Source organism: Schistocerca serialis, chromosome 8 (genome assembly GCF_023864345.2).
Source record: "Schistocerca serialis cubense isolate TAMUIC-IGC-003099 chromosome 8, iqSchSeri2.2, whole genome shotgun sequence".
NCBI lineage: Eukaryota > Metazoa > Arthropoda > Insecta > Orthoptera > Acrididae > Schistocerca > Schistocerca serialis.
In genome coordinates, this window is record NC_064645.1 from 52,582,708 (window position 1) to 52,610,401 (window position 27,694).

Below are 27,694 nucleotides of genomic sequence, written 5' to 3' on the forward strand. Positions count from 1 at the left end.
TATTAGAACCTACAAATACTCCTCAGTCCTCATAACTTAATACTGTGCTCTCTGATTGTATTATTTATCCCCTCTGTATACTATTCACTTACTGAACTTCTGTATATTTTGCTACTAATTAAAATCCTAGTACTTGCATGTGTGAACACATCTTCATAGTACATGTGAGATTCATCTGGAGAGTCTGTGTTTCAGTTTAGTATGTTGTTGAAGTATTTATTCAATTGATGAGACAAGGTTCCTAGGCAGGTGTAAATTTTTGAATTTGGCACATCAGCTTTCTTTAATATGGAGTTGTCTGTAATGAGAGATACATCTTTCTTGTCATGAGTTTCACTACTGTGTGTCCTATTTTTTTATTTTTGTGTGTCCATTGTTATTTATTTCCTATTTTATAGTCTTCAGGTTGTTGGTCTTTGTCAGTTACTACAGATGTGTTTGACGAAACCTGAGTTTTATCACTTCAAGGAGATTTTCATTTACATTCATTTGTATATACTTTTGTGATTATATTCTCCAGATGGAGTCTTTATGCAAATACATATTTTATAACTCTGAACTGAACGTCCTCTCTGTTGGACAGGATAACTCGGGTAGGTTAGGGGGAAGAAACCTCACTGAAGTGGCGTCCAGTTGAAAACTTGTACCAGGCCCTTAATCAACACAGATTTATTTTTCAATAGCTTCTTGTTTAAGTGATGACAGTGCAGATGTTAGAAATAAATTTTATCACACAGAAAATTGAAAGCATGGCCATTGGAAACTGTCAATGATAAATTTTCCACATTTTAGCGTACTTTTTCATGATCTAAAGGTATGTTATCGGTGACATGTTTGTGACATTTCTTGCATTACATACTGTACAAACATACAGCAAATAATGGTACCACTTAAGGAAATGGCAGCAAGAGACAGGAAAGAACAGCATGTGCACTCAGTGTATATGCCTTTGGGCCTCATTCAACATGTTGGAGATACTGTTCTGGCAGCAACTTTGATTTTACAAGAAGTAGTCTGTGGCCCTGGCCCCTTACTTAGCTTGCATTTATCGCAAGTGTCTCACCCAGCACAGAGCCCCAAGCAACTGGAAAAAGGCGCAGGTGACTCCAGTATATAAGAAGGGTAAAAGAATGGACACACAAAATTACAGATCAATATCCCTAACTTCTGTTTGCTGCAGTATCCTTAAACATATTCTCAGTTTGATGTAATAAACTTTCTTGAGACTGAGAAGCTTATGTCTATGAATCAGCATGGTTTATAAGGCATCACTTATGTGAATCTCAGCTGGCCTTTTTTCACATGATGTACTGTGAACTATGGATGAAGGGCAACAGAGTGTGAACTATGGATGAAGGGCAACAGGAAAAATCTATAGTCCAAGATTTATGGAAAGCGTTTGACACGATGCCCCATTGAAGGCTGTTAATGAAGATATGAGCATATCGAATACGTTCACTGATATGAGAGTAGCTAGAAGACTTCTTAAGTAATAGAACCCAGTATGTTGCCCTCGATGTGAGTATTCATTAGAGACACGGGTATTTTGTCAGGAGTGCCCCAGGGAAGTGTGGTAGGACAGCTTTTGTTCTCTATATACATAAATAATTTGGCAGACAGTGTGGGCAGAAATCTGGGATTTTTTGCTGATGCTCTGGTGTGTGATAAGTTGTTGAAGTCAAGTGACTGTAGGAGGATACAAAGTGACTTAGACAAAATTTCCAGTTGTTATGATGAATGGCAGCCAGTCCTAAATGTGGAAAAATGTAAGTTATTGCAGATGAATAGGAAGACCAAACCTGTAATATTCGGATACAGTATTACTAGAGTCCTGCTAGTGACAGTCAACTCATTTAAATATCTGGGCAAAATATTGGGAAGTGATATGAGATGGAACGAGGATGTGATAACTGTGGGAGGGAAGGTGAATGGAATGGTTGACTTCAGTTTTATTCAGAGAATTTTGGAAAAAGTGGTTCATCTGTAAAGGAGACTACCTATAAGACACTGGTGCGACCTGTTCTTGAGTACTGCTCGAATGTTTGGAATCCGTACCAGGTTGGATTAAAGGAAGACACCAAAAAAGTTCAGAGGCAGGTTGCTAGATTTGTTACTGGTAGGTTTGAACAACATGTAAGTGTTATGGAGATGCTTCCGGAACTCAGATGGGAATCATGGAGGGAATGCGATGTTCTTTCCGACAAACACTGTTGAGAAAATTTAGAGAACCGGCATTTGAAGCTGACTGTCAAATGATTCTGCTGCCGCCAACATACATAGCACTTACTGACAACGAAGATAAAATGTGAGGAATTAGGGCGCTGATACGGACACACGTAGACAGTCGTTTTTCCCTCGCTGTATTTGCAAGTGGAACAGGAAATGCAGTTTAATAAGCCACAGCTGCAAAATACTAACGCGAATTCTTTACAGACGAATGGAAAAACTAGTAGAAGCCAACCTTGGGGAAGATCAGTTTGGATTCCGTAGAAATGTTGGAACACGTGAGGCAATACTGACCCTACGACTTACATAAGAAGAAAGATTAAGGAAAGGCAAACCTACGTTTCTAGCATTTGTAGACTTAGAGAAAGCTTTTGACTATGATGACTGGAATACTCTCTTTCAAATTCTAAAGATGGCAGGGGTAAAGTACAGGGAGCGAAAGGCTATTTACAATTTGTACAGAAACCAGATGGCAGTTATATGGGTCGAGGGACATGAAAGGGAAGCAGCGGTTGGGAAGGGAGTGAGACAGGGTTGTAGCCTCTCCCCGATGTTATTCAATCTGTATATTGGGCAAGCAGTAAAGGAAACAAAAGAAAAATTCGGAGTAGGTATTAAAATCCATGGAGAAGAAATAAAAACTTTGAGGTTTGCCAATGACATTGTAATTCTGTCAGAGACAGCAAAGGACTTGGAAGAGCAGTTGAACGGAATTGACAGTGTCTTGAAAGGAGGATATAAGATGAACATCATCAAAAGCAAAACGAGGATAATGGAATGTAGTCGAATTAAGTCGGGTGATGCTGAGGGAATTAGATTAGGAAATAGTTAAGACAAGAAGGGAATAGAAGCTTTTGAAATGTGGTGCTACAGAAGAATGTTGAAGATTAGATGGGTAGATCACATAACTAATGAGGAGGTATTGAACAGAATTGGGGAGAAGAGGAGTTTGTGGCACAACTTGACTAGAAGAAGGGATCGGTTGGTAGGACATGTTCTGAGGCATCAAGGGATCACCAATTTTGTACTGGAGGGCAGCGTGGAGGGTAAAAATCGTAGAGGGAGACCAAGAGATGAATACACTAAGCAGATTCAGAAGGATGTAGGCTGCAGTAGGTACTGGGAGATGAAGAAACTTGCACAGGATAGAGTAGCATGGAGAGCTGCATCAAACCACTCTCAGGACTGAAGACCACAACAACAACAACAACAACAACATGTGTTTTTTAACACAAACTTATGTTTTTTTAAATGGACCTCCTATATTTTTTCTTCAGCAATCCATAGCATGACAAAGCACATACACAATGGCGTTGATTGCATCGCAATATTCCCATTACATCCCGAGATATTGAGACGTGAAGTTGATGCTTGAAACACCCGACATGCGCTGCTAGCGCACGTCCTGAGGCTCAGGCATGAACCTCATGCTGCCCGTAATCAAGCAGCAGACCGTATTATTCGTTTCAGACCTCTTGCTTAGTATGGAAGTGTGATTACGCATGTCAATCACATTACGATTATGGGCAGCATGTGGTGCACGCCTGAGCCTCAGGACGTGCGCTAGCAGCACATGTCGGGTGTTTCAAGCGTCAACTTCGTGTCTTAATATCTCGGGATGTAATGGGAATATTGCGATGCAATCAACGCCATTGTGTATGTGCTTTGTCATGCTATGGATTGCTGAAGAAAAAATATAGGAGGTCCATTTAAAAAAACATATGTTTGTGTTAAAAAACACATATGCTTTCGTTTTAGAATGTTTCCAAATATGTACATTCATGGGCCCCAGCCCTACATTGATACCAGTGAAAGTCATTTTCCAATAGATGTTAATGTTCCAGAGATATTTTGGGTGGACAAGATAGCTGGGACACCCTGTATATGTTCAGTAAACTAGATAAAAGTAAAGCAGTAGTGTCATATCTCAACGAGGAGCATGAAACTTTCAGTGCAGGGCAGGAGCACATAGAGGAACTATGGGTCGAGTTTAAAAGAATAGTTTACCGTGAAGTGCATAGATAAATAACCAGTAGGGCAGTTTATGAAGGGAGGGACCCTCCATAGTTCACACTCAACTACTAAATAGAGACTGCTGCATAATAGGTTTAAAACAAAGCATAGGGTTATAGATAGCGAGATGCTGAATGAAACACATTTGGCTGTCAAGAGAGCAATGTGTGAAGCCTTCAGTGATTAACATAGCAAAATAGTGTGGAAAGGTCTTTCACAGAACCCAAAGAAATTCTGGTCTTATGTAAAGGCTGTAAGCGGCAGCAAATGTAGCATCTAGTCACTCAAGGATGAGTCGGGAACTGAAATTGAGTGTAGCAATATGAAAGCAGGTAGCCTTAACTCCATTTTCAAGTGTTTCTTTACAAAGAACAACTGGGAGAACTGCCCCAAATTACTCCTCGTGCCACTGGAAAGGTGAGTTAAATAAGTATTAGTGTCACAGTGGGGTTGAGCAACAGCTGAAATTGTTAAAATAAATCAAATCAAGCTCCAAGGTCCCAGTGGAATCTCGTCAGATTCTATACTGAATTTGAGACTGAATTAGCCCTCTTTTAACTATAATCTGTTGTAGATTCCTTGAACAAAAAGCTCTGCCCCATAATTGGAAGAAAGGAAGGGTCGCAGCTGCTTACAAGAAGGGTAGGAGTAGTGATCCACAAAACTGCTGCCCAATATCTCGACATTGATTTGTTGTAGAATTTTAGAACATATCCTGAGCTCAAACGTAATGAGGTATCTCCTCCATGCCTCCCAGCCTGGATTCTGAAAATGTAGAGCATGTGAACCCCAACTCTCACTTTCCTCATTTAACATACTAAAAGTTTTGAATAAGTGCAGTCAGGTAGATGCAGTCTTTCTTGGTTTCTGAAAAGCATTTGACTGGGCATCACATCTGTGCTTATTGTCAAAAGTACTATCATGTGGAGTGTCAAGTGAAGTTTGTGATGAGATTGAGGATTTTTTGGTAGGAAAGATGCGGCATGCTATTTTGGATATTGTGTCATTGACAGATGTAGAAGTAACTTCCAGCGCCCCACAGAAGAGTGTCTTGGGACCCGTACTGTTTATGTTGTATATTAATTATCTTGCAGACAATATTAATAGTAACCTCCAAATTTAAATAGTAATCTCAGACATTTTTCAGATGTTGCAAATTATCTACAATGAAAGCAGCTATGTAAATATTTGGTCTGATCTCGCTAAGATTTGAAAGTGGTGCAAATTGACAACTTCCTTTAAATGTTCTGAAATGTAAAATTGTGAACTTCAAAAAAGAAAAAAAATATAGTATCCTATGACTATAGTATCAATGAGTCACTGTTGGAATCAGCCAGCTCACCAACTCACTTTGTAGGGATGCTTAGTCTTGAATAAAGTAGGTGGCAGACTTTGGTTTATTGGTAGAAAAGTGGGGAAATGGAGTCTACAAAGGAAACTGCTTAAAAATCACTCATGGACCCCGTCCTAGAATATTGCTCAAGTGTGTTGGTTGTGTACCAGAATGGACAACTGGGGGATATTGAACATATACAGGGAAGGGCAACACGAATGGTCATATGTTTGGAGGACATCCGAGAAATTTTGAAAAAATTGAAGTGACAGACTCTTGACGATAAATGTAAACTATTCTGAAAAATTTTGAGAACTGGCTGTAAACAAGGACTCTAGGAATATACTATATCAGTCTGTAGGAACTACGTATCGCTCATGAAGGGATCATCAGGGCAAGATTAGATTAATTACAGCACAGAGGCACTTAAACAGTCATTCTTCCCATGCTCCATCCTCGATTGGAATGGGAAGAAACCCTAATAGCTGGTATGAAGGGACATATCATCTGCAATACGGATCACAGTGGTTTGCAGAGTGTAGATGTAGATGTAGCTATAGATGTTTACATGGTCACCCATGTGATAGCTTTTTTGGGGGGGAGGGGGGGGGGCAGCTTGGTGACAAAGTCCCAGTGTTATGGTGTTATGGAATGTTTTGGAAGACAATTAGTGACTTGTAAGTAGCCACAAAAAAAGTTCCTGTTCCGATGCTGTTAAAACCTAGGTAATATAGACATGTAAAACATTTTTTGAAATGGTGCCTCCCCGAAATGTTGTGACAAACTTTGAGGGGTTGTGAAGGGCGTCTGTGTTGGAAACATAGTCCAGTGATGCTACAGAGTGTCAAAGTTTTAAGCACCACCACCTGCCACCAGGCCACCCCTTCAGCAGCAAATGTGAATTTGCATGCTGACGTACCCCTGTTAAGTCTCCAAAGTTTTTCAGTGTACAGCAGAAAAATTAACTGCAGATGGAAACTGTGACTGTTTCAGTCATCCACTAAGGCAGCAGGGACTGACATTGATAGGAGACAAGGCCTTTCTACGCACATGCTAACTACATCTTCTCCACACCTGCTAAACTCATACTCATAAATTAAAGATAATTGTAGAATGTAGTGCCACACAACGTGGCACTACACAAAACTGGCACTAATAGCATAGGCACATAGGGAACACACACGGCACAGATCTATAAGTCCACGGTATTGGTGATAAGTTGAGAAAACCGTCCCAAAATACATGTGCTACAAAATGCCACTTTTCCTGTGCATGTGCCCCGACGTCTATATGGGATATGATTACCATGCACACATACACAGGCCGCACAACAGGTTGACATACTCTGGATCAGGTGGTCGAGCAGCTGCTGGGGTGTAGCCTCCCATTCTTGCACCAATGCCTGTCGGTGCTTCTGAAGTGCCGTAGGAGTTTGAAGACGTGCAGCGATAAGTCGACCGAGAGCATGCCAGACGTGCTCGATGGGGTTTAGGTCTGGAGAACAGGCAGACCACTCCATTCACCTAATATCTTCTGTTTCGAGGTACTCCTCTACGGTGGCAGCTCGGTGGGGCTGTGCGTTATCATCCATCAGGAGGAAGGTGGGACCCACTGCACCCCTGAAAAGGTGGACATACTGGTGAAAAATGACGTCCCTGTACACCAACCTGTTACAGTTCCTCTGTCAGACATGCAGGGGTGTACGTGCACCAGTCATAATCCCACCCCACACCATCAAACCAGGACCTCCATACAGGTCCCTTTCAAGGACATTAAGGAGTTGGTATGTGGTTCCTGGTTCACGCCAGATGAAAACCCGGTGAGAATCACTGTTCACACTATACCTGGACTCGGCCGTGAACATAACCTGGGACCACTGTTCCAATGACCATGTACTGTGTTTGACACCAGGCTTTACTGGCTATCCTGTGACCAGGGGTCAGTGGAATGAATCTTGCAGGTCTCCAGGCAAATAAACCATGTTCAGTCATCTGTAGACTGTGTGTTCGGAGACAACTGTTCCCGTGGCTGCGGTAAGGTCCCGAGCAAGGCTATCTGCAGTACTCCGTGGCTGTCTGCGGCACTGATGGTGAGATATCAGTCTTCTTGTGGTGTTGTACACTGTGGACGTCCCGTACTGTAGCACCTGGACACTTTTCCTGTCTGCTGGAATTGTTGCCATAATCTTGAGATCACACTTTGCGGCACACGGAGGTCCCGTGCTACGACCTGCTGTGTTTAACCAGCCTCCAGTCACCCTAGTATTCTACCCCTCTTAACGTCATCAATATGTGTTCTTTGAGCCATTTTGAACACACAGTCACTATTAGCACGTCTGAAAATGTCTGCACACTTACTCGCTGCACTGTACTCTGACATGCACCAACACACCTCTGCGTATGAGGACTGCTGCCAGCGCCACCGTGCGACGACCGCAGGTCAGATGCACCATATGGTCATATGCCGAGGTGATTTAAACCCGCAAACTGCCCACCAGAGTGTTGTTTCACCATGTATCAGCATTATCTTTAATTTATGAGCAGGAGTGTAGCTCCTTCTTCTCCACTGGTGATCGTGGCAATTGCTGAATAACAAACATTGTTGCTAGATGTTCCACCTGTTTTCCACCAGGGTACAACGTCGCATTTACGGCTGAAGAGGTGGCATTTGCTGGCTCATGTAACTTCAGCACTATGTAGCCTCATTGGATGATTTTTCTGGACATGACTTCTTATCCTCGATTTGTTCCTCAAGACACCCTCTGCAATCCTTTGAAGTTTGTCTCAACTTTACTGGGACACCCTGTATATTTCTTCCTTTCCCTGCAGCCCCCACCCCCCATACACCCCCCCCCCCCTCATTCCCCCATGCCCCTCCCCCCCTTAGGTATGGGTGCCCTTAGATGTTAACTTGTTTTTCTAGAGTCTTGTGCCACTACATGTTTTTATTGGTGCCATCTTGTTATGATCTGTTTTTAATACTCTGCTTGTTTTGTTAAGCCCACTCTCCTCAGTTTCTTCTATATTTTCTACAGCCTCCCTCTAACACTCCCATTCCCCTCGCATTTCTTTTTCTCTCTTATTCTTCAGTACTTATGTTTCTACCTCATATATCACCCCTACCCACTTCCATCCTCCCCATTCTCCTAGGATGATTTCCCTAAATCGCTGCAAAAATGCCGGGATGGTTCCTTTCAAAGGGCACGGCCGACTTCCTTCCCCATCCTTTCCTAATCCGATGAGGCCGATGACCTCGCTGTCTGGTCTCCCCTCCCAAAAAACAACCCTCAACTCATTCTCCTAGGCCCAGGTAGAAACAACATCCACTCTCTCCCTTCCACTTCCTCCCATCTTATCTCACCTACTCTCATCACTCCATGCCAGTTCTTACCCTCCATATCTTTCTTGCCCAGCCTATATCTCTGACACACACACACACACACACACACACACACACACACACACACACACACACACACACACACACACACACACACAATTTAGCAGATGACGATGATGATGTTGATGATTGCAGTTAGTGTACACAACATTGGAAGCTGCTAGTAAAAACTTGACGATACATTAACATTTCTTTGCAGTGTACTGTGGCAGTGTTTAACTTAAAGGTTAGTGGCTTTCGTAATGTTCTCCTTGTCTCCTAAAAATGTGCATAAACCTTTTTAAATACATTTGCCAGTGATGGAGTCATTTTCCTGTTTCCCTTAGTGGTAGCATAAATGTGTGTTGCTTACTGTAGTTATTGGCATTCATTTTTTGCAATGTTATTGACGTTTTCATGTATCCCATCAGTCATGAATAACAAAATAGTAGTGATCGCATATAGCAACTTATGTTCAGTGAAGTAACTTTCCCCCCATTTACAAACAATTAAATTATTTTAAACATGTATCTTTGAACTGATTTGTGGCATTCACTAGGCCGCCGAATCCTGCTGCTGATGACAACAGTGTTCCAGTGGAAGAAGCAGCCCTCCACGCAGAAACTCCTGCTTATCTGACGGATGACTCAAATTACACCACATTGCCAGAAGAGTCAGAGTGTGATGGTAACAAGTTGTGGAACAGCAACTATAGTGAACATGACAGTACTTTATCAAGATTGAGACTCACTTTGAAAAAGAAGAGGCGTTCACGTACTGGAGAGAAAAGCTATCCTTGTAATGAATGTGGAAAGTCTTTCCCTAAACCTTGTCAGTTGAAATACCATATGCGTAAACACACCGGTGAGAGGCCCTACATTTGTGGCATCTGTGGAAAGACTTTTGCGAAAACAGCTCATCTGAATGTCCACAACCGTACGCATACAGGTGAGAAGCCATTCAAATGTGACGTTTGTGGAAAATCATTCCCCGATTCTGGCAAACAAAAGAGACATATGCGCTCACATGCAGGGGAGAAGCCATATGTGTGCGACATTTGTGGAAAGTGTTATACTGTCCATGGCAGTCTGACAAGCCACAAACGATCCCACACGGGGGAGAACGCATACAAGTGTGATGTGTGTAACAAAACGTTTCCTAGACCTAGTGTTCTTAAAGTCCACATGCGGTCACACACGGGCGAGAAACCCCATGAATGTGGAGTTTGTGGGAAAGGCTTCACTCAGTTTGGCAATCTGAAGAGGCATTTGCATTCACATATAATGGGGAGCCGACTCAGTAGTGTAATGGTCAGCACTGCAGAGTAGGACACAGGGTCCACAGCTGCTATTACGAGGACCTCCTCGAAGAATCCAGCTTCAATTGTTGAGGCTTCTTCAGATTTTGCAGGCTGAGAAGAAAATTTATGGGAACCACTCAGCCTTGTGACTTGGTTTGCAATAAGAAAACAGATGCTTTGTGTTTCTCATACTAACTGCAGTAGCTGGGAGAGGCTGGAGAGATCGTATTGACAGCCTGATCTGCCATGAGGCAGCACATGACCATCAGGGAAGGAAGCAGCTTAATCACTGAAGAAGTGGAGTAGTAAGGGAGAAGCTATAAAAGATGAGGAATTGTTTTTTTTTTTGGGGGGGGGGAGGGGGAGGGGGTGGCACCAATGTGTAGAACAAGTTTTTCACATCTGTGCTGTATGCAGAGAGATCTCTCAGACCATCCAGTCAAAAACAGTTGCTGCAGACAGGTTGAAGTCAATGCACTGTTGGCACATGTGTTATGTCTTCCGAGAATTGCGTAAAGATGCCCTGTCCTAAGTGAATTTATGGATAGAGAAGACTGAAAGGATTATAGGCATTGCTTTGCATGCCTATCTGAGTTCCTGGACTGAGGACTGTCAAACTGAATTGATTTTTAAGTAATTGAGCACACTATATAAACTACTCATTATAGGCTTGTACTGTTTGCTGAAGCCTGAACTCAAGATGTTTTACAGGAACCTGAAGTTTCCTGCCAGAGAAAAGTAGATTTGGGCTTGTGGTACAAAAGATAACTAATTTTCATTCTGCTTCTTCATGGATAAGAAATCTACTTGAGGGAAAAGAAAATCTTAGAATACTCCTATGGTTATGTACCAGGTATTTCAAAATGAATATTGAGATTTCAATGCATTGTAGCATTTATTACATTCAACATAAAATAATAAATAAAATATCAAATGAAAGAACAACTCAGTTTGTCATACAAATGTTCAATGTGAGCACCATTCATCACACAGCACACACAGAGCTCTTCCAAGACCTTATCATTGTGTCTGGAGTAATTGTTGTAACAACTGCTTCAATCCAGTTTCCTATGTCACGTAGATCAGCTGTAGCGAATGTACAGATAAAGAGAACCTTTAAGAAACCCGAAAACAAAAAATGTATGGCGTCGGATCGAGCGAACGTGGAGCCCACGTGAAACAAGCTCTGTCAACTGGACCCTAGCAGCCAACCCAACGATTGGATACATCGTTTTTCAACAATCGTACTGAGTTATACCAGTGAGGCAGTGCATTAACTTGCTGCCAAATACAGTTACGTGGTTCAGCTTCTTCCAGTTGAGGAAGGACAAATAGTTATAGTGAATCAAGATACAAAACACCAGCTACAGTTGCTTCATGGTAAAAGAAAGGCTCATAAATCTTCTGCTGTGATCTGGTACCAAGAACATTCAATATAGGGGAGTCTCATTGCAACTGTACTGTCTCATGGGGATTTTCTGACCCCCGGATGTGTTCACATTTCCACTTAGATGAAATGTTGATTCATCACTGAAGAACACTGTACAGAAAATCTCCGTAGTCATGCAGTAACATTTCATTTGCAAAGTTAGCATATGTGCTCTGTGACTAATGGTGCTCAGATTAAACACTTATGAGAAAAACTGTCTGAGTTGCTCTTTCATTTGATGTATTATTTATTATTTTAAGTTGAAGGTAATACATGCTACAAAGCCTTAAAATTCTGATATTCATTTTGAAACACCCGATATAAGCAGAATGATTTCATGAATGCAGACTTGCTGACACCTGAATGTTTGTGTGCTGCGTCTACTCATTCTGAAACTTCACTAAATGGTAAGCAGCAGCTTCCAGCTGCACTTAAATATTATTAGTACTCTTAAATGACAACGATACAGTGATGATTGTTCACCTTTTCATGGGTGATGGAGTAAACTGACATTCAGCTTTAAATAAGTGGCTATTTACATATGAGCACATTGGTGACTATTTTTGTTCAAATGGAACAAATTTTTATAATGCAAGTAGCCAACTATCATACAACTCAAAAATTGTAACATCTTAAAAAAAATGGTGTCCTAAAGATCCAATGTTTTGTAACATAAACACACACACAGGATGCGGTGTGTAGTGATTAGTATTTGGCACCATATGATTATGATGTATGTATCATCAAGTAATAAAAATAAAAAATTGAAGAAGATTGTCATTTTATTTACAATATTAAATGTCAAAAGTATAATAATAATATAAAAACAGAATAATATTAATATTTATTATCATCATCCCTTTTTAATATCCCTGGTATAAAGCATTAATTCAGAAAATGAAAGTCAGAAAATTGAGTCCTGTCCATACTTAGAAATATTACAATAACTCCCTCAGTTGATGTTCTTATTTGTTTGTGTTGGCCTGTAGCACTGATTCTCATTGGGTCTTTAGCTTCATTCAGATACTGTACCCTGACCATCTGGTCTAGGCAGCTTTACGATTTATATATTTGACAACTAAGATTGTGTTGTGTGACTTTGCTACATCCGTTATAAAATTTCAACAAGAAAACAATTTAGTAAAGAAACTGTTCTCAGACCATTGTGTTATCACTAGGGCCTGGATTTTAATGACAACTCTTTTTTTTCTGAACTATAGGGTGAATTTTAGAACAATTTATGCACAAATCTAGGCATTTTAGTGTCAAAAATATATTTTGATTGTGCATATAAAGTCATATATTTCAACAAATTTTAGTAATAGGTCATATTGCGGCTAACTTTTGATATAATAGGTCATATTTCCGTCAACTTTTGCCAAAAATGCATATACGGTTTTTCTCGTATCTTACAGGACAACGAATAAGAAAATGAATATGTTGCTCACGAGATAATATTCAACGTGCTATTGTGAAAAATAAACAGATAAATTAGTACACAGCTTTTAGCAGAAAATCGGTGTACCACAACAGTCATTTCACGAACATAAAACATTGTTGTGCAGAGTCGACAATACTCTTTCAGAGCCAACAAAGGCAGCTTCTGCCGTAATAATCATCACAGTCGCACAGGTGTTCCCAGTAACCAGTTTGAATACAGCCATTGCCTTGTTCAACATGCCTAAAGCAAAGTGCTCCGACAGTGTGAAGTTGCGAGGATATGTTTGAGAATGTGGAGAGAAGTTCTTTTGTACTGTTGGGAAAATATTGTTTTGTAAACTGTGTGAAGTTAAAGTTAGTGCAGAAAAGTACTTTAATGTGAAACAGCACTGTAATACCGCTAATCACAGCAGCTGTGTGAAACAGAGTGCTGAAAATAACAGCAGGCAAACGCTGTTATTTGAACAGACAGGTCAATCGTCAACCGTGCAATCATTCTGCAGTGATTTGTGTGAGATGATGGTGTCCTGCAAAAAGCTGAAGAATCCACCATTCAGACGGTTCTTGGAGAAGTACACAACACAACCAGTTCCAGATGAATCTACACTGAGAAAGAACTATTTATCCGTATGCTACAATGATGTGCTCAACAAAGTATGAATTACTATTGCTGAGCAAAAGATCTGGCTGTCGATAGATGAAACTACGGATATTAGTGGGCGATATATTGCAAATGTTGTTGTTGGTGTTCTAAAAGTTGATGGCCCTGGAGATATGTTCCTACTAGCGTGTGAAGCTCTTGGTAGAGTAAACAATTCAACGATTGCTATTTTGTTTGACAATTCTCTGAAGCTACTGTGGCCGGATGGTGTGAAAAGAGACAACGTTTTGCTGCTTGTAACAAATGGTGCATCATATATGGCTAAAGCAGCCAAAGGCTTCATATTCTCTACCCCAGTACGGCGTATGCCACTTGCCTTGCACATGCATTGCACAGAGTTGCTGAACAGGTGCGATCAAATTACCCTGACGTGGACAAATTAATTTCCTGTGGCAAGAAAATCTATGTGAAGGCTCCGCTACGGGTGCAGAAATTCAAGGAACAAGCACCTTCAACTCCTCTCCCACCTAAACCTGTTCTTACACGATGGGGTTCTTGGCTTAATGCTGCTGAGTATTACTGCACCAACTTCACCCAAATAAAGACAATCTTCTGTGAGCTTGATATTGATGAATCAAGTGCTATCAAAATTGTGAAAGAAGTTTTTACAGATGTATTGTCTCGAAGCTTGGCATACATCAACGCCAATTTTTCAGTTATATCAAAATCCATCAAATGTTATGTTATGTGGTTTATTCATCTCATTACATAAAATTTTCAAATCATTTGATTTGATGTACAGGAGACATGTCAAGGTTTACAAAAGAAACTTTTTTCACTTTTTTAAGAGAAATACAAAAGTTTACATTATATTTTACATTTCTAAGTTACAGCTACACATGTACATAAAATAATAAATGTATTACAATCCCTGTGTTCAGATTGTGAAGCTGTCCTCAATGAATTCATCGACAGAATAATAACACTTTTCCACCAGGAGAGTAAAGAGCAATCTTTTCAGTGAACCAATCTCCATTTTAAATATATTACTGCCTTTTATTTTATTGAAAATTTTTAACCCCATATACTCTGGCGTTTGGGCATAAAGTTTTAAACGATGTGTTGGAAGTTTGAAGTTGTCTCTGTGGCGAGTGCTGTAGTTGTGGTCAAAACGGAAATTGTCTAGTGTATGTTGATTTCTATATAGGAACACCACCATCTCCTGTACTGGAAGCTGTTGGCACTCAGCTATGTGAGGCCCTGAGTATTGTGCAACACATGCAGAGTGAGTTGGGTCAAGCTTGTGGTCATGTGGCTGACAAAGTGAAAATCAAATTGCAAAATGTTCTCCAACGGAATCCTGGCTATTCTACACTGTGCAAAATTAGTGACAGTCTTTCAGGGAATGCCACAACATTTGAAGATACTGAAACAAAGCTGAACTCCAGTGACCTGGCTGCCTTCAAATATGCTCCACTGACTTCTTGTGAAGTGGAGAGGAGCTTTTCCAGGTACAAAACTATCCTCAGCGACAACCGTAGATATTTGACAGTGGAAAACCTGAAAATGCGCCGTGTGATCCAGAGCAACTTTGCAGATACTGAAGAGTGACATACGGTATTAAATAATGTGAAACACTTAAAATACTATGTAGAGATAAAAACATTGTTTTACTGTTTTGATAGATGATCTTTTCACTGTACTTTGTGTTTAGAAAATAAAACATTCAGACATTCAAAAAATAGGTGCAAATTAGCCACAAACCCTACAGAAAGAAAGACCTATACTTACAATATTTTGAGAAGTGAATTTTGTATTACTTTATGGTGAATAAAAAATTAAATAAACAAACAAGAATGCTTTAAATAAACTTCTATTAAGTCATATTTGATTTTTAAGGTCATATTTATTTAAGTTTTAGGTCATAAATGCTTGCATATTTCACTGTTTTTTAGGTAATTAAAATCCGGGCCCTAGTTATCACCACCTAGCTGAAACCTTTCAGGATAATTGTATTACTGCAACTGTCTTGGATTCTGCCATACATCACAGACTGCACAGTGCCTCCAAAAAATTAAGTTAGTGTTATGCAATAAAAATGACCCGCATTGTGACCTGTGGAAATATCCTTCAATGTGCCATGACATTTAATTCAGAATATCGACATAAACTCATCAAAATAGCATTTGTCGTAGCCAAATCTATTTTTGTTTGTGGTTATCACGATAAACATAACATTGTTCTTGTTCTTAGTGAACAAAATAGACAGCTTCAGTTATAAAATTACGAGACAGAATTTCTAGCCATATGTACCTTCAGGACGTGAAATGTTAGTAGGCTGCTACTGGTAGGCACATGTCAACTTTCGCAATAAATAGTTTCTCCTAAGTGGAAGATAGAGGGGTAGGTTGGGGAAGATTAAAAAGGAAGGGCAGCTCACTCGGGCCACAGGATTAGATGTACTATACCTTTTGTGAAGGTGACAGAGAAAGAACCCGCTTCCCACTGCCTGACCCCACTCCACCATGTGATTCATTCAGAGTTTCAGAAAAGTATTCCCTTGTGCTGTCCACACACACACACACACACACACACACACACACACACACACACACACACACACACACACCTGTTTCCTCGTTTTCAACCACTGTCCCTTACCTCCTGTCCGCCCCCCCCCCCCCCCCCCCCTTTCTCACTTTCCACCTTTCTGTCTTCCCCCTGCCTCCTTTTCACCACTCAGTTCCCCCTACCCCCAGCCTCTCTCTCTTCCTACATCTCATTTTGCTGTACCCTCTGTACTCTTTTCATGTTGTTGTGGGGCCTTAAAGTCATCTGCCTCTTTCCTGCTGAATCCTTCTCTACAACCTCTCTACCTCCGTTAGCTCAGGCAACTGTTTTCAATAATCGAATATCAATAATCAGTCTTGCTGTTGCCACAGCAATGTGTGTTTGGGTGTCTGTGTGGTTGTGTGTGTACTATTGCTAGAAAAAGAGTTAGTCCTCGCAGCTAGTATGAATGCTGTTTCCTGTTATGTTTTTCAGTGCTCCATACATCAATCCATTATAGGTGAGTGGTCCGTTCCTTTATTTTAGGGATTGCTGCATCAAGGAATTTCCATTATTATTAAACAATTTATCAGGTAGGATCAGCAACACTGTAACATTGTTTGCTGACAGTACTCTTGTGTGCACGAAAGTGTCATCATTCTGCCAGCAACATACACCCCATGAGAGTAAGGTAAGAGAGATTATGGTAACAGAAGCATACAGGCAGTCATACGCAAATGGAATAGTAAAGAAATTCGACAATGTTGGTACTATGTACTCTCCGGTGTAAACTGTACAGTGGCTTTCCTGGTATATATATAGATATTGCAGTATCCTGCATCATTGGTTTTTGGTTGGTAAATCTCAGTTTGGTGAGCATTTTGCAGTGTGTATCAGCATTGTTGACCTATATTCCATGAAATTAACTTGAGTAAGGAAATTGCTCACTCAAATTCTTATTTTTATTATTATTATTATTATTACTACCCTTTTTTGAGTGCAACCTCCAGGTTGACAGTTGATTTGATTCTGCGTTTATGTGGGATACCTGCATTTCCTTGCCATCGTTAACAAAGTGCAAAGTTGTAAAACGGTCATCTCCGTCTTATTGACAGAGCTCCAGAATTTTACGCAGTCACAACCTCAGCTACCAGCATGAGCCTTCGGGGACATACCACATAAAGAACAGCCCTCAGGGGAGATGGGACGCAGGTCAATCATGTGCCCCTGAGGGGGTCAGTTCGTCAGTGTACCTGACGATGGCGACGTGTGGTTGCTGAGATATTGTGGCCATTGGACATTGTGAACTGCCAGCGCACCTGTGGAGTGTTTGATATTTTTGTTGTTGGGTCTCATGGAAGTAAATATTAAAACAGCTTTTCAGAACACCCAAATTAAATCCACCCAAATATTTGCTACATGGTAGAGGTGGAAGGGAGTGCACCCATTCCTTTCCCTGATGTGTTTGTTAGAAGGAAGCTTATGGTGCATTGTGACATGCCATTTATTGGAAGCTAACTCACACTGATTTGTACTTTCAGGCTGATAATTGTCATTGTCCACATCAATATGAAGACGAACTTCATACCTTGGTTTATAGGGCGCGCATTGTCTCAGATCCTGAAAGTTTGTAAGCTGAGGTAGCCCTACTTGCAGTCACCTTTTGTCAGAAAGTTTATAGGAAAGCGAGATTTGCTGCATCTTGCACTACTGACGAACTGTGAATCAGGTGAGTGATGATAGTAACCAGGTGACGTCAAACACTGCGCCATTTTTGCCGTTTGCGGGAAGGATTTTTAGTTAGATTGGTCATATTCTGGGAACACAAAGTGTGAAGTGTGTGTTTTAACCACCAACTAAGATTATGGTCCTTTTAGGGTCACTAAAGGATGATCTTAGTTTGTGTAAGGCAAATGCCTACCGTATCTCCTACAGTTTTAGTGTGTCATGTATTAGTTAGACCCTCTGGACTGTGGAGCACTAGTGTACGGAGAAAAAGCATAAAATATGGTTACAATATCCAAGCAAGTGTATTATTGCAGAACATTGCCTTGGCACTGATTATCCAATGGAATATAACACAGAGATTCTGTTGTGCTCTTTCAGCTGTTGGGACAGAGCTAAAACCATGTGCTGCAACATTTTCACTAAATTGGAGAGCTTTTAATGGTGATTTATTTTACGTTTTCGTCAGCTTCGGGGCTGATTGAAAACACCAAAGAAGCAACCATTAGTAGCTGTCTGCTGTGGTGCATACTATGCACCAAAGCTGTGATCTTACAAATAGAGACTGAGGTTTGTTCTTAAATTCTGCTTGAGATCCTGCTCTCTCCGTGGTCAAATAGAGTTAATGTTACTTGCTCATCTGCTGGTAATTAACTGTGTGTGTGTGTGTGTGTGTGTGTTTTGTGATGTTTTAAATTTCCTTGTACAGTACTCACCCATAACATTTGTGTCTTGAAATGACATGCATCTGTCAAAATATTAGCTGCTGTCGGAGATGTCACCTGGCTGCATTTCCGTAAGTTGTTCAAACATGAAATTGCTTGAAAGTATGCATCTCTTTCACTACCAGTCATTTTACTTAGAGACAGCTAGTCAATGCAAATGCAGTACCATGATGACAACATTAAACAATCATTATATTGTCACGATTTGTAGTGTGTGCTTAGACATGTAAATGATCAGCATTTCAGCACAGCAACACAAAGTTGGCAGCAGCAGCTCCACGTACATTCTGTAAATAAGGAGGTTATGCAGTCAGCTTCTCATCAGAAATCCTGTTCAAATCTCAGTCATTTGTGAACAGATTGTGTTATGCCTTGTGTAAGAAAGAGCGAGATCTACCAGCACAGGTCAGAATTTGACACTGACTGCATTATGCCATCTTGAAACTGTGATTTATCATTACTCTGTATTGCAACTCTCTTTCATTGGAACCCCATGACTATCATCTGAATGTCAAATCAATGGATTCAGGTGGGCCACACTCGACCCTTTACAGGATATCGCTGGTCCCTTGTGGCTAGGTCCGAGAAGAGAGGTCACTTGGCACGCAGGTTCGCACAACCATGTCACGTACCTCGAGTCAGGAAATTGGCCAGTTGTCAGCAAGACTAATATGTACGCAGACAGTGCCGAAATGCTGTCACAGTTGCTATTGTGATTCTCCTCTCCTCTTGTCTCCTCGGTGCAGTGCCAGAGTGAGTCCTGGTGAAACTGGTGCACCCAGTGACAACACCAAGCACAGGAGAGGTCCCAGTTCTGTGTAAACCATCACTTGAGAGTGAAAGTTGCCATACTGTATTCGCCATCGTACTGTCCCAGCACCTGGTGTTATGGTGTGGGGTTTTATTGGGTACACAACACGCTCATTTCTGCTTTGCATTAGCAATAATTTAGACAGCAGGACTTATACTTCTGATGTATGCTATCTTTGATGTCTCCTCAATGTGAACTTTCATCTGAGTAAAGTAAGAATGCAGACTGATCCACATCAATACAGGGCATGTTCGACTGTAGCTGTGCCCAGCGTGTTCTCCAGACCCTCACCCACCGTGAACGTGTGGTCTCAGGTTGCCAGGAGCTTGGTGTGCTACCATTTACTGGTTACTGTGACTGTTGAGCTGTGGTGTAGAACTGAAGCTGCACATACCTGTGTCTGTCATCTGAGCGTATTTCAGCTTTAAACGTACACAGATTAGAGCTGTTGCTGCCACCAGAGGTTAGAGTACTGCATAAAATACCCACTAATTATCTAAAAGATAATCATGTATTCCTCCTACCCCACTGTATACCCACAATAAGGACATTTCATTATTTACTGTCTTCCTCAGCATTGCAGTTTTAAGGGGCAAAGTGTTCCTAACATTACTAACACTTATTCATTGTTAGAAACACCTCTTACTCACAGTGACATAGTAGATTTTGGGGGGAACAGTTTCAGCAAATTAATCCTGATTAGAGAGTAGTGTTCAGCTCCTTTTTTGAAGCAATTGTATATCAGTTGAGGCACGAGGTCAAAATACATTTATTCACATAACTAGTTTCACCTAAAATATATTGAAATTAATAATAACTAGATAACTTTAAAAACCTTTCCCTTGACAAAATCTATTTCCAGGTTTGTACTTTCATAGTCAACCACAGTCATTTGTTATGTCAATCATTTGTTATAACATTAACAACATTCTGTTCAGTTTCAACTTTGATTTTTTGTAGTCATTTTTGTTTTTGTGCATTTTTAATCCTACTGTCTTCATGTTGATCCAATTCAACTGACATACTATAAACATGGTAGTCTGTGAGGTACCTTAGATTCATGTGGATTGGCCTTCAGTTCAATTAATAATTATATGAAGAGTTATGTGTATGAAAAGACATGTAATTATGATGTATGGCATGGTTGATGTGATAACAAGGAAGCTACAATCAACCATTGCAAAAGAAGGTGCATTAGATGAAGCTGATCCAGCAAGATTGGCAGTGGCATGTAGTAGTCAGTATGGCAGTATTGGGGGAGGTTAATACATGCTGTGTGTCACTTGAGAGGGCAGTGTACTTCCATTTCAAATAGTGCTATTTTGGCAACACTGACGACAACAATATTGGTGTGATTCTAGCATGTGTTTTTATTTGTGCTGGAAGTTAGGAACAAATGTACCTCAGAGCCATTGACCTCTAATTCTGGATGAAACAACATTAGAGAAAGATGTATCCACAGCTGTTGTGGATTTGGGAACCTACTAATGTGAGGTCAATTAAATACCAGAAAATAAACAGAGGTATGGTGGATCTCACAGTGTATTGGGATTTATTACTTGGTACAAGATGTGTAATCTGTTTTATTTGATTTCAGCAGTTTTTCATACTTCATTCTGCTCACAGATGTTGCATTCTAAAACTGTACAGAAAATAAATACTGCACAAATTTCCAGACCACAGGAAACTGAAAAAAGGAAGCTCCTACATCAGTATATAAAAGTTTGTAAGTACAGTGCAACTAAAAAAAAGGCTGTTGTACACCTTCCACAGTGCTGGAACTCCAGTGTATTCCCCAGATAATAGAAAACCAAAGCTATCCTTCAGTGCCAAGAACAGGTAGTGAGGCCATGTTGACAGGTAAGGTTTTCATCAAGACTCTGTATCAAGCCCACGCCAGTCCACATCTGCCCTTCACCATAAATAAACTTTGGGCAGAAAATTCCAGCACTGCCATAGTTTTTTACTTTTTAACTGCGTCTTTCCCAGTATTGGAAATTCATGCCCTGAAGATAAAACGCAGGTCAACTTCCTCTACATGTATACTGATGAGCCAAAAAAAAAAAAAAAAAAAAGTACTTGATACGCTTCCAGAGGTTTTGTGGCACCAGTTGCCTATGCACAGCTCACACACTTCACATAATTTACGGGCGGTCGGTTTGTGGGCATGAAGCTGATGCCCGATAGCATCCCAGCTGGGTTTCATCGGATTCAGATAGCCCAAATTTGATGGCAAAGACATCAGCCTGAGTTCACTATTGTACTGCTCAAACCATTGCAGTACGATTTTGGCCTTGAGTCAGGGCCAGTTATACTGCTAGAACATGCCACCGCTTTTGGGGAGACATCAAACATAAGGGGTTACAGGTGGTCCCTAATAATGTTCACGTACTCCACAGCTGTTACAGAACCTTTTATTACTATGTAAGTCCCGTAGAAGTGCAGATGAATGTCCCCCATAACATAACACTGCTCCCACTGGCCTGCACCCATGGTGCGCTGCTTGTTTCGAGCAGCTGTTCGCCTGGATGACAACATATCTGGACACGACCACTGACCTGTAAACTTTCATTGCAGCAGTTATTTCTGTTCCATTCATATGTTGAGCATGGGAAAAGTGATTCTTAGACATATCTGTGTGTTCTGTAATCTCACTGATCTAGTCTTCACAGCAGCAATACACAGGTGGTTGTAATATATTCCTAAATCCATCATTTAAATCCGGTTTTGGAAACTTCTGATTAAAAGTTTTTGCTTGATAGTTGATGTTTCTGTTCAAGCACCTGTCAGTTCAGTTCTTTCAGCATCTCCTTGACACTCCTCCACAGGTCAAACAAACCACTGTGTCTTGTTATGCAGATGAGGCACAATGAGGAGGACTGCTAAAATATTTAAGCTTTTAGACAAAGTCCATCTTCCGAAATGGAAAACGTGCGTTGCGCGCGCCCACCCACGCACACACGCACACACACACACACACACACACACACACACACAACTTGCAAACCTCTTTCTTGGTGCTTGTCTGTGACTGAGGGCCTCCTCTATAGGGTGAGTAGCAATCTCTCCTTGTTATTTCATCCTGGTCTTTCCATTGCTTGATGCTGTCACTTCGTAATTTCTCAAGTGAATACTGTGAATAAACTGATGGTTAACTGCAATCAAATATGATGTAATGGTTAGGGAATCTTTATTATTTTTAAAGTGCTAACTGGCCATTTCTTCATCCCTCGCGGAAGAGGAGTGCCAGTGATTTTTTATTGATAGTGAGACAATGATTCTGGAAAATATTCAACTGGAAGTCATCTCATATATTTTCAGTGCTAATTTTTCCTTTGTAATGGGGTTGTATGAGCCTCCCTCCATGAGTTAATTTGTGTGAAGAAATCAGAATCGCAACACATTGTTAAGCTTCCAAGTACAGTTGCTGCCTTGTGTTTGTAAATCACATCACCCATTTATCTCTGGCAAGATTTCAATGCAATCCAATTTTTAATAAATCTCTTCCTTCAGTTAATTGACTCGTGCATGACTTCAATAAATTTCAAATACTTAGCCTTATTATGTCATCTAGCACTTAACAGAAGGAATTCCTTCAGTCTATTCTTTTTTTAATTACAATAAGAAGACAGTCTTCTGGTACATACTGACTTACTATCACAACCTGGGTGTCAGTCGAAGTTGCTTCAAACTGAGCACCCCAGAAACTAAACTTCTTGTTTTTTACATGTGATCATTTCAAAAAGAAGTTATTAGCAACATATTCAGTTCTTGGAGACATTGAGAGCATCATAGAAAGCCTCTTACATGTGGTTCAACACCATGAACACCCCACCCCCCATACCAGAAGCCATGAAGCTTTATCTGCAGTTAACTGGTAACTTTTCTACATGCCACTGTTTCTCCAGTGCCCAGGGACCTTTAAAACCACAGTGCCAGATGAAGCTACACTTGAGACATTTACAGCAGCATTGTAGTAGATTGTAGCAAGCCTAGATTTACTCCTGGTGGAAGTTGAGTGGATACAACACCACACACAAAATATTAGATCACTTTATTAAAACTTGTAACAACACAGAATAACTAACTTGGAAACAATGTGTCTTCACAGGAATGTCTATGTATCTGTTACTATTGCTGAATGCTGAAACTTATCACTTGATACAATTCAGAATGATAGTCTCAACTCAACGCATAACTGACTGTTAACATTGATAGTTTTGGCTTCTAATACAACTCAAGCTGTTGGATTTTTATTTATTTATTTATTGTTCTGTGGGACCAAATTAAGGAGAAGTCTCCATTGTCATGGAATGAGTCAATACATGAAATTATAACACGATGGTAGAAACAGATAAAATGAAATACAAGAAAAGTATTCAGGCAACAATTCGTAAGTTTAAATAAAGAAAATCAACAATGTAACACTGGAATTTGCTTAATTTTTCAGCTCTTCTAGGAGCTCCTCGACAGAATAGAAAGAATAGAAGGAGTGAGCCATGAGGAAACTCTCTAGTTTAGACTTAAAAGCGTTTGGGCTACTGTTAAGATTTTTGAGTTCTTGTGGTAGCTTATTCAAAATGGATGCAGCAGAATAGTGCACTTCTTTCTGCACAAGAGTCAAGGCAGTGCATTCCACATGCAGATTTGATTTCTGCCTAGTGTTAACTGAGTGAAAGCTGCTAACTCTTGGGTATAAGCTAATATTGCTAACAACAAACGACATTAAGGAAAATATATATTGTGAGGGCAATGTCAGAATTCCCAGACTATTGAATAGGGGTCGACAAGAGGTTCTCGAGCTTACACCACATATAGCTCAAACAGCCCGTTTTTGAGCCAAAAATACCCTTTTTTGAATCAGAAGAATTACCCCAAAAAGTAATACCATATGACATAAGCGTATGAAAATATGCGAAGTAGACTACTTTTCGTGTTGAACTGTCACTTATTTCAGATACTGTTCTAATGGTAAATAAAGAAGCATTTAGTTTTTGAACATGGGCTGTCCACAACAGCTTACTATCTATCCGAACGCCTAGGAACTTGAACTGTTCCGTCTTGCTTATAATATGCCCATTCTGTCTGATCAAAATATCAGTTCTTGTTGAATTGTGAGTTAGAAACTGTAAAAACTGAGTGTTACTGTGATTTAGCATCAAATTATTTTCCACAAGCCACAAACTTATTTTATGAACTACATTATTTGATAATGTTTCAGTATTACACACTAGATCCTTCACTACCAAGCTGGTGTCATCAGCAAACAGAAATATTTTTGAATCACCTGTAATTCTAGAAGGCATATCATTTATATAAATAAGAAACAGCAGTGGCCCCAGCACCGACCCTTGGGGAACGCCCCACTTAACAGTGCCCCATTGGGACTGAACATCACTACCACTCTCAGTATTGCGGAGAATTACCTTCTGCTTTCTGTTCTTAAAGTAAGAGGCGAACCAATTGTAAGCTACTCCCCTTACTCCATAATGGTCCAACTTCTGCAGTAATATCTTGTGGTCAACACAGTCAAAAGCCTACGGTAAATCAAAGAAAACACTTAGCGTTTGCAACCTTTTATTTAGTCCATCCAAAAGCTCACAGAGAAAAGAGAATATAGCATTTTCAGTTCTTAAACCATTTCTAAAACCAAACTGTACATTTGACAGCAAATTATGTGAATTTAAATGCTCCAGTAACCTTGTATATACAATCTTCTCGATAACTTTAGCAAACCCCGATGACATAGAAATAGGTCTATAATTGTCAACATTATCCTTGTCTCCCTTTTTATAAAGTGGCTTCACTACCGAGTACTTTAATTGGTCAGGAAAGCGACCACTCCTAAAGGAAAAGTGACAGATATGGCTAAGTGCTGGGCTTACATACATAGAACAATACTTCAGTATTCTGCTAGATACCTCATCATATCCATGAGAGTTCTTGGTCTTTAGCGATTTAATTATTAACTCAGTCTCCCTCTTGTCAGTATTGTGGAGGAGCATTTCAGGTAACAGTCTTGGAACACTTTTTTCTACGAGCGCTATATGATTCCCTGCTGGGACTAGGTTTCTATTTAGTTCACCTGCTATATTCAGAAAACGATTATTAAATACTGTACATACGCGACTGATCAGTAACACAGACATTCCCACTACGCACTGATTCTATATCCTCGACCAGTTTCTGCAGACCAGCCACTTCCTTTACGACTGCCCATATGGTTTTAATTTTATGCTGAGACTTAGCTATTCTATCTTCATACCACATACCTTCCTAATAACTTTTGTAAGCACCTTACAATACTGTTTGTAATGGGCTGCTGCATTTAGATTTTGACTGTTTCTAACGTTTTGATATAATTGCCACTTTGTTCTACAGGATATTCTTATCCCTCTAGTCAGCCAACCAGGCTGCCTGTTTGTGCTAGTACCCTGTTTTGAACATTCTAACGGAAAGCAACTTTCAAAGAGCACGAGAAAAGTCTTGAGGAAAGCATTATATTTATCGCCTACTGTATCAGCACTATAAACATCTTGCCACTCTTGTTCCTTGATAAGGTTTACAAAGGTCTCTACAGCAAATGGATCACCTTTCCTAAAAAGTTGATAACTATATTTAACATGTGTTACAGCACAAAAATCTTTTAGAGTTAAAACTTGTGCATCATGATCTGAAAGGCCATTCACTTTTTTGCGAACAGACTGCCCTTCTAGTAATGAGAAATGAACAAAAATGTTGTCTATGGTTGTTCTACTGTTCACTCTCATTGGAAAGAATATGGTTTGCATAAGAATATATGAATTAAGGAGGTCTACTAGCATCCTTCTCCTTGTACAATCACTTATACAATTAATATTGAAGTCACCATATATAACTAACTTTTTGTATTTCCTATAAAGTGAACCAAGAACCTCCTCTAGCTTTAGCAAAAATGTTGTGAAATCGGAGTCTGGGGATCTATAAATAACAACAGTTAGAAGTTTAACTCCACTAAATTTAACCACACCTGCACAACATTCAAACACCTTTTCAGTGCAGTACTTTAAACATCAATTGACTCAAATGGGATACCTTTTTCACATACATGGCTACTCCCCCACACCGCAAAGATCTCCTAGAAAAGCTGCCAACCAACCTGTATCCTGGTAAAGGAAGCCTCTGAATTATCTCCTTATTTAAAAAGTGTCTAGATATACCAATAATTTCAGAGTAAACATCTATAAGCAGTTCACTAACTTTATCTCTAATACCTTGTATATTTTGATTAAATATACTAATTCCCTCATTACTCGGATACCTAAGCTTTGTTGAAAGTGGTTTCTTTGATAGAGAGACTTCCCTTATGCAGGAATACCTATCAACTGACTTCAATCTAAAAAAGGTGCAGCTCTAACACCCATTAGTACAGGAATTTTCCCATGAGTGATCCCACCACCCCCACCTATGCTGTCACCTATAAGCTTTGCCAACCTCCCCTTTCCATACCTGTTGAGGTGCAGGCCATGTCTAGTGAAACCAGGCCTGCTGATAGACTCCACCGACACCACTGAAGTGTGACTCATGCCTTCTGTCATCAATGCACCCCCAAGTCTCATGTTACTACACTTGACGACTGTATTAAGATGAGGCCGATCGTGACGCTAAAATAGTTCCACGAAATGCACATTCGTGTTGCCAGCCTGAGTGGCTATCTTTTCCAGGTCACCATCTATGTCATACTCCCCATCCCTATCAATACTATTACCAGCACCACCCACAATCATTACCTGATCCTCTTTAGTAAAATCCCTACATAACCCGCCTATGTTAACAGTCACCTGAGCCAATCCTGCATTAGGCTTCACAATGCTGGTGACCTGGTACTCACTCCCCAGCACTTCCTGCAACTGCTGGCCTACACCTCTACCATGAGAACTACCTAACAGTAGAACCTTCTTCTTTCTTTTAGACTTTGCAACTGTCGTAGCCACCGTAACTGCTGAGGTCTGCTGCATGCTTCCTACATCTACAGCTACTAGAGATTCCTCTCCACTAGACTCTGACAGTTGGTCATATCTATTGCAAACACCAATAGTAAAACTATCTGAAAATCTCCTTCTCCTAGCAGATCCCTTGCCAACTAAGACAGTGTTGTTGTCATAAGCGATGACTGCAGACTGG

General features: G+C 40.3%; 1 protein-coding gene across 7 annotated transcripts in view; it reads left to right on the forward strand.

The window, feature by feature from the left end:
- LOC126416105 (gastrula zinc finger protein XlCGF17.1) overlaps positions 1-27,694 on the forward strand; it is a 172,526-nt gene that overhangs the window by 120,041 nt on the left and 24,791 nt on the right. For 6 of the 7 annotated variants that reach the window (XM_050083607.1, XM_050083609.1, XM_050083610.1 and 3 more), the window contains one exon: positions 9,510-12,445. The exons of the other annotated variant lie outside the window; for it this stretch is intronic. In XM_050083607.1, the coding sequence (XP_049939564.1) occupies positions 9,510-10,278 (769 nt within the window). In that variant the 3' untranslated portion in view covers positions 10,279-12,445. Of the gene's footprint in view, positions 1-9,509; positions 12,446-27,694 lie in introns of those variants that run through there. 7 annotated transcript variants of the gene reach the window in all.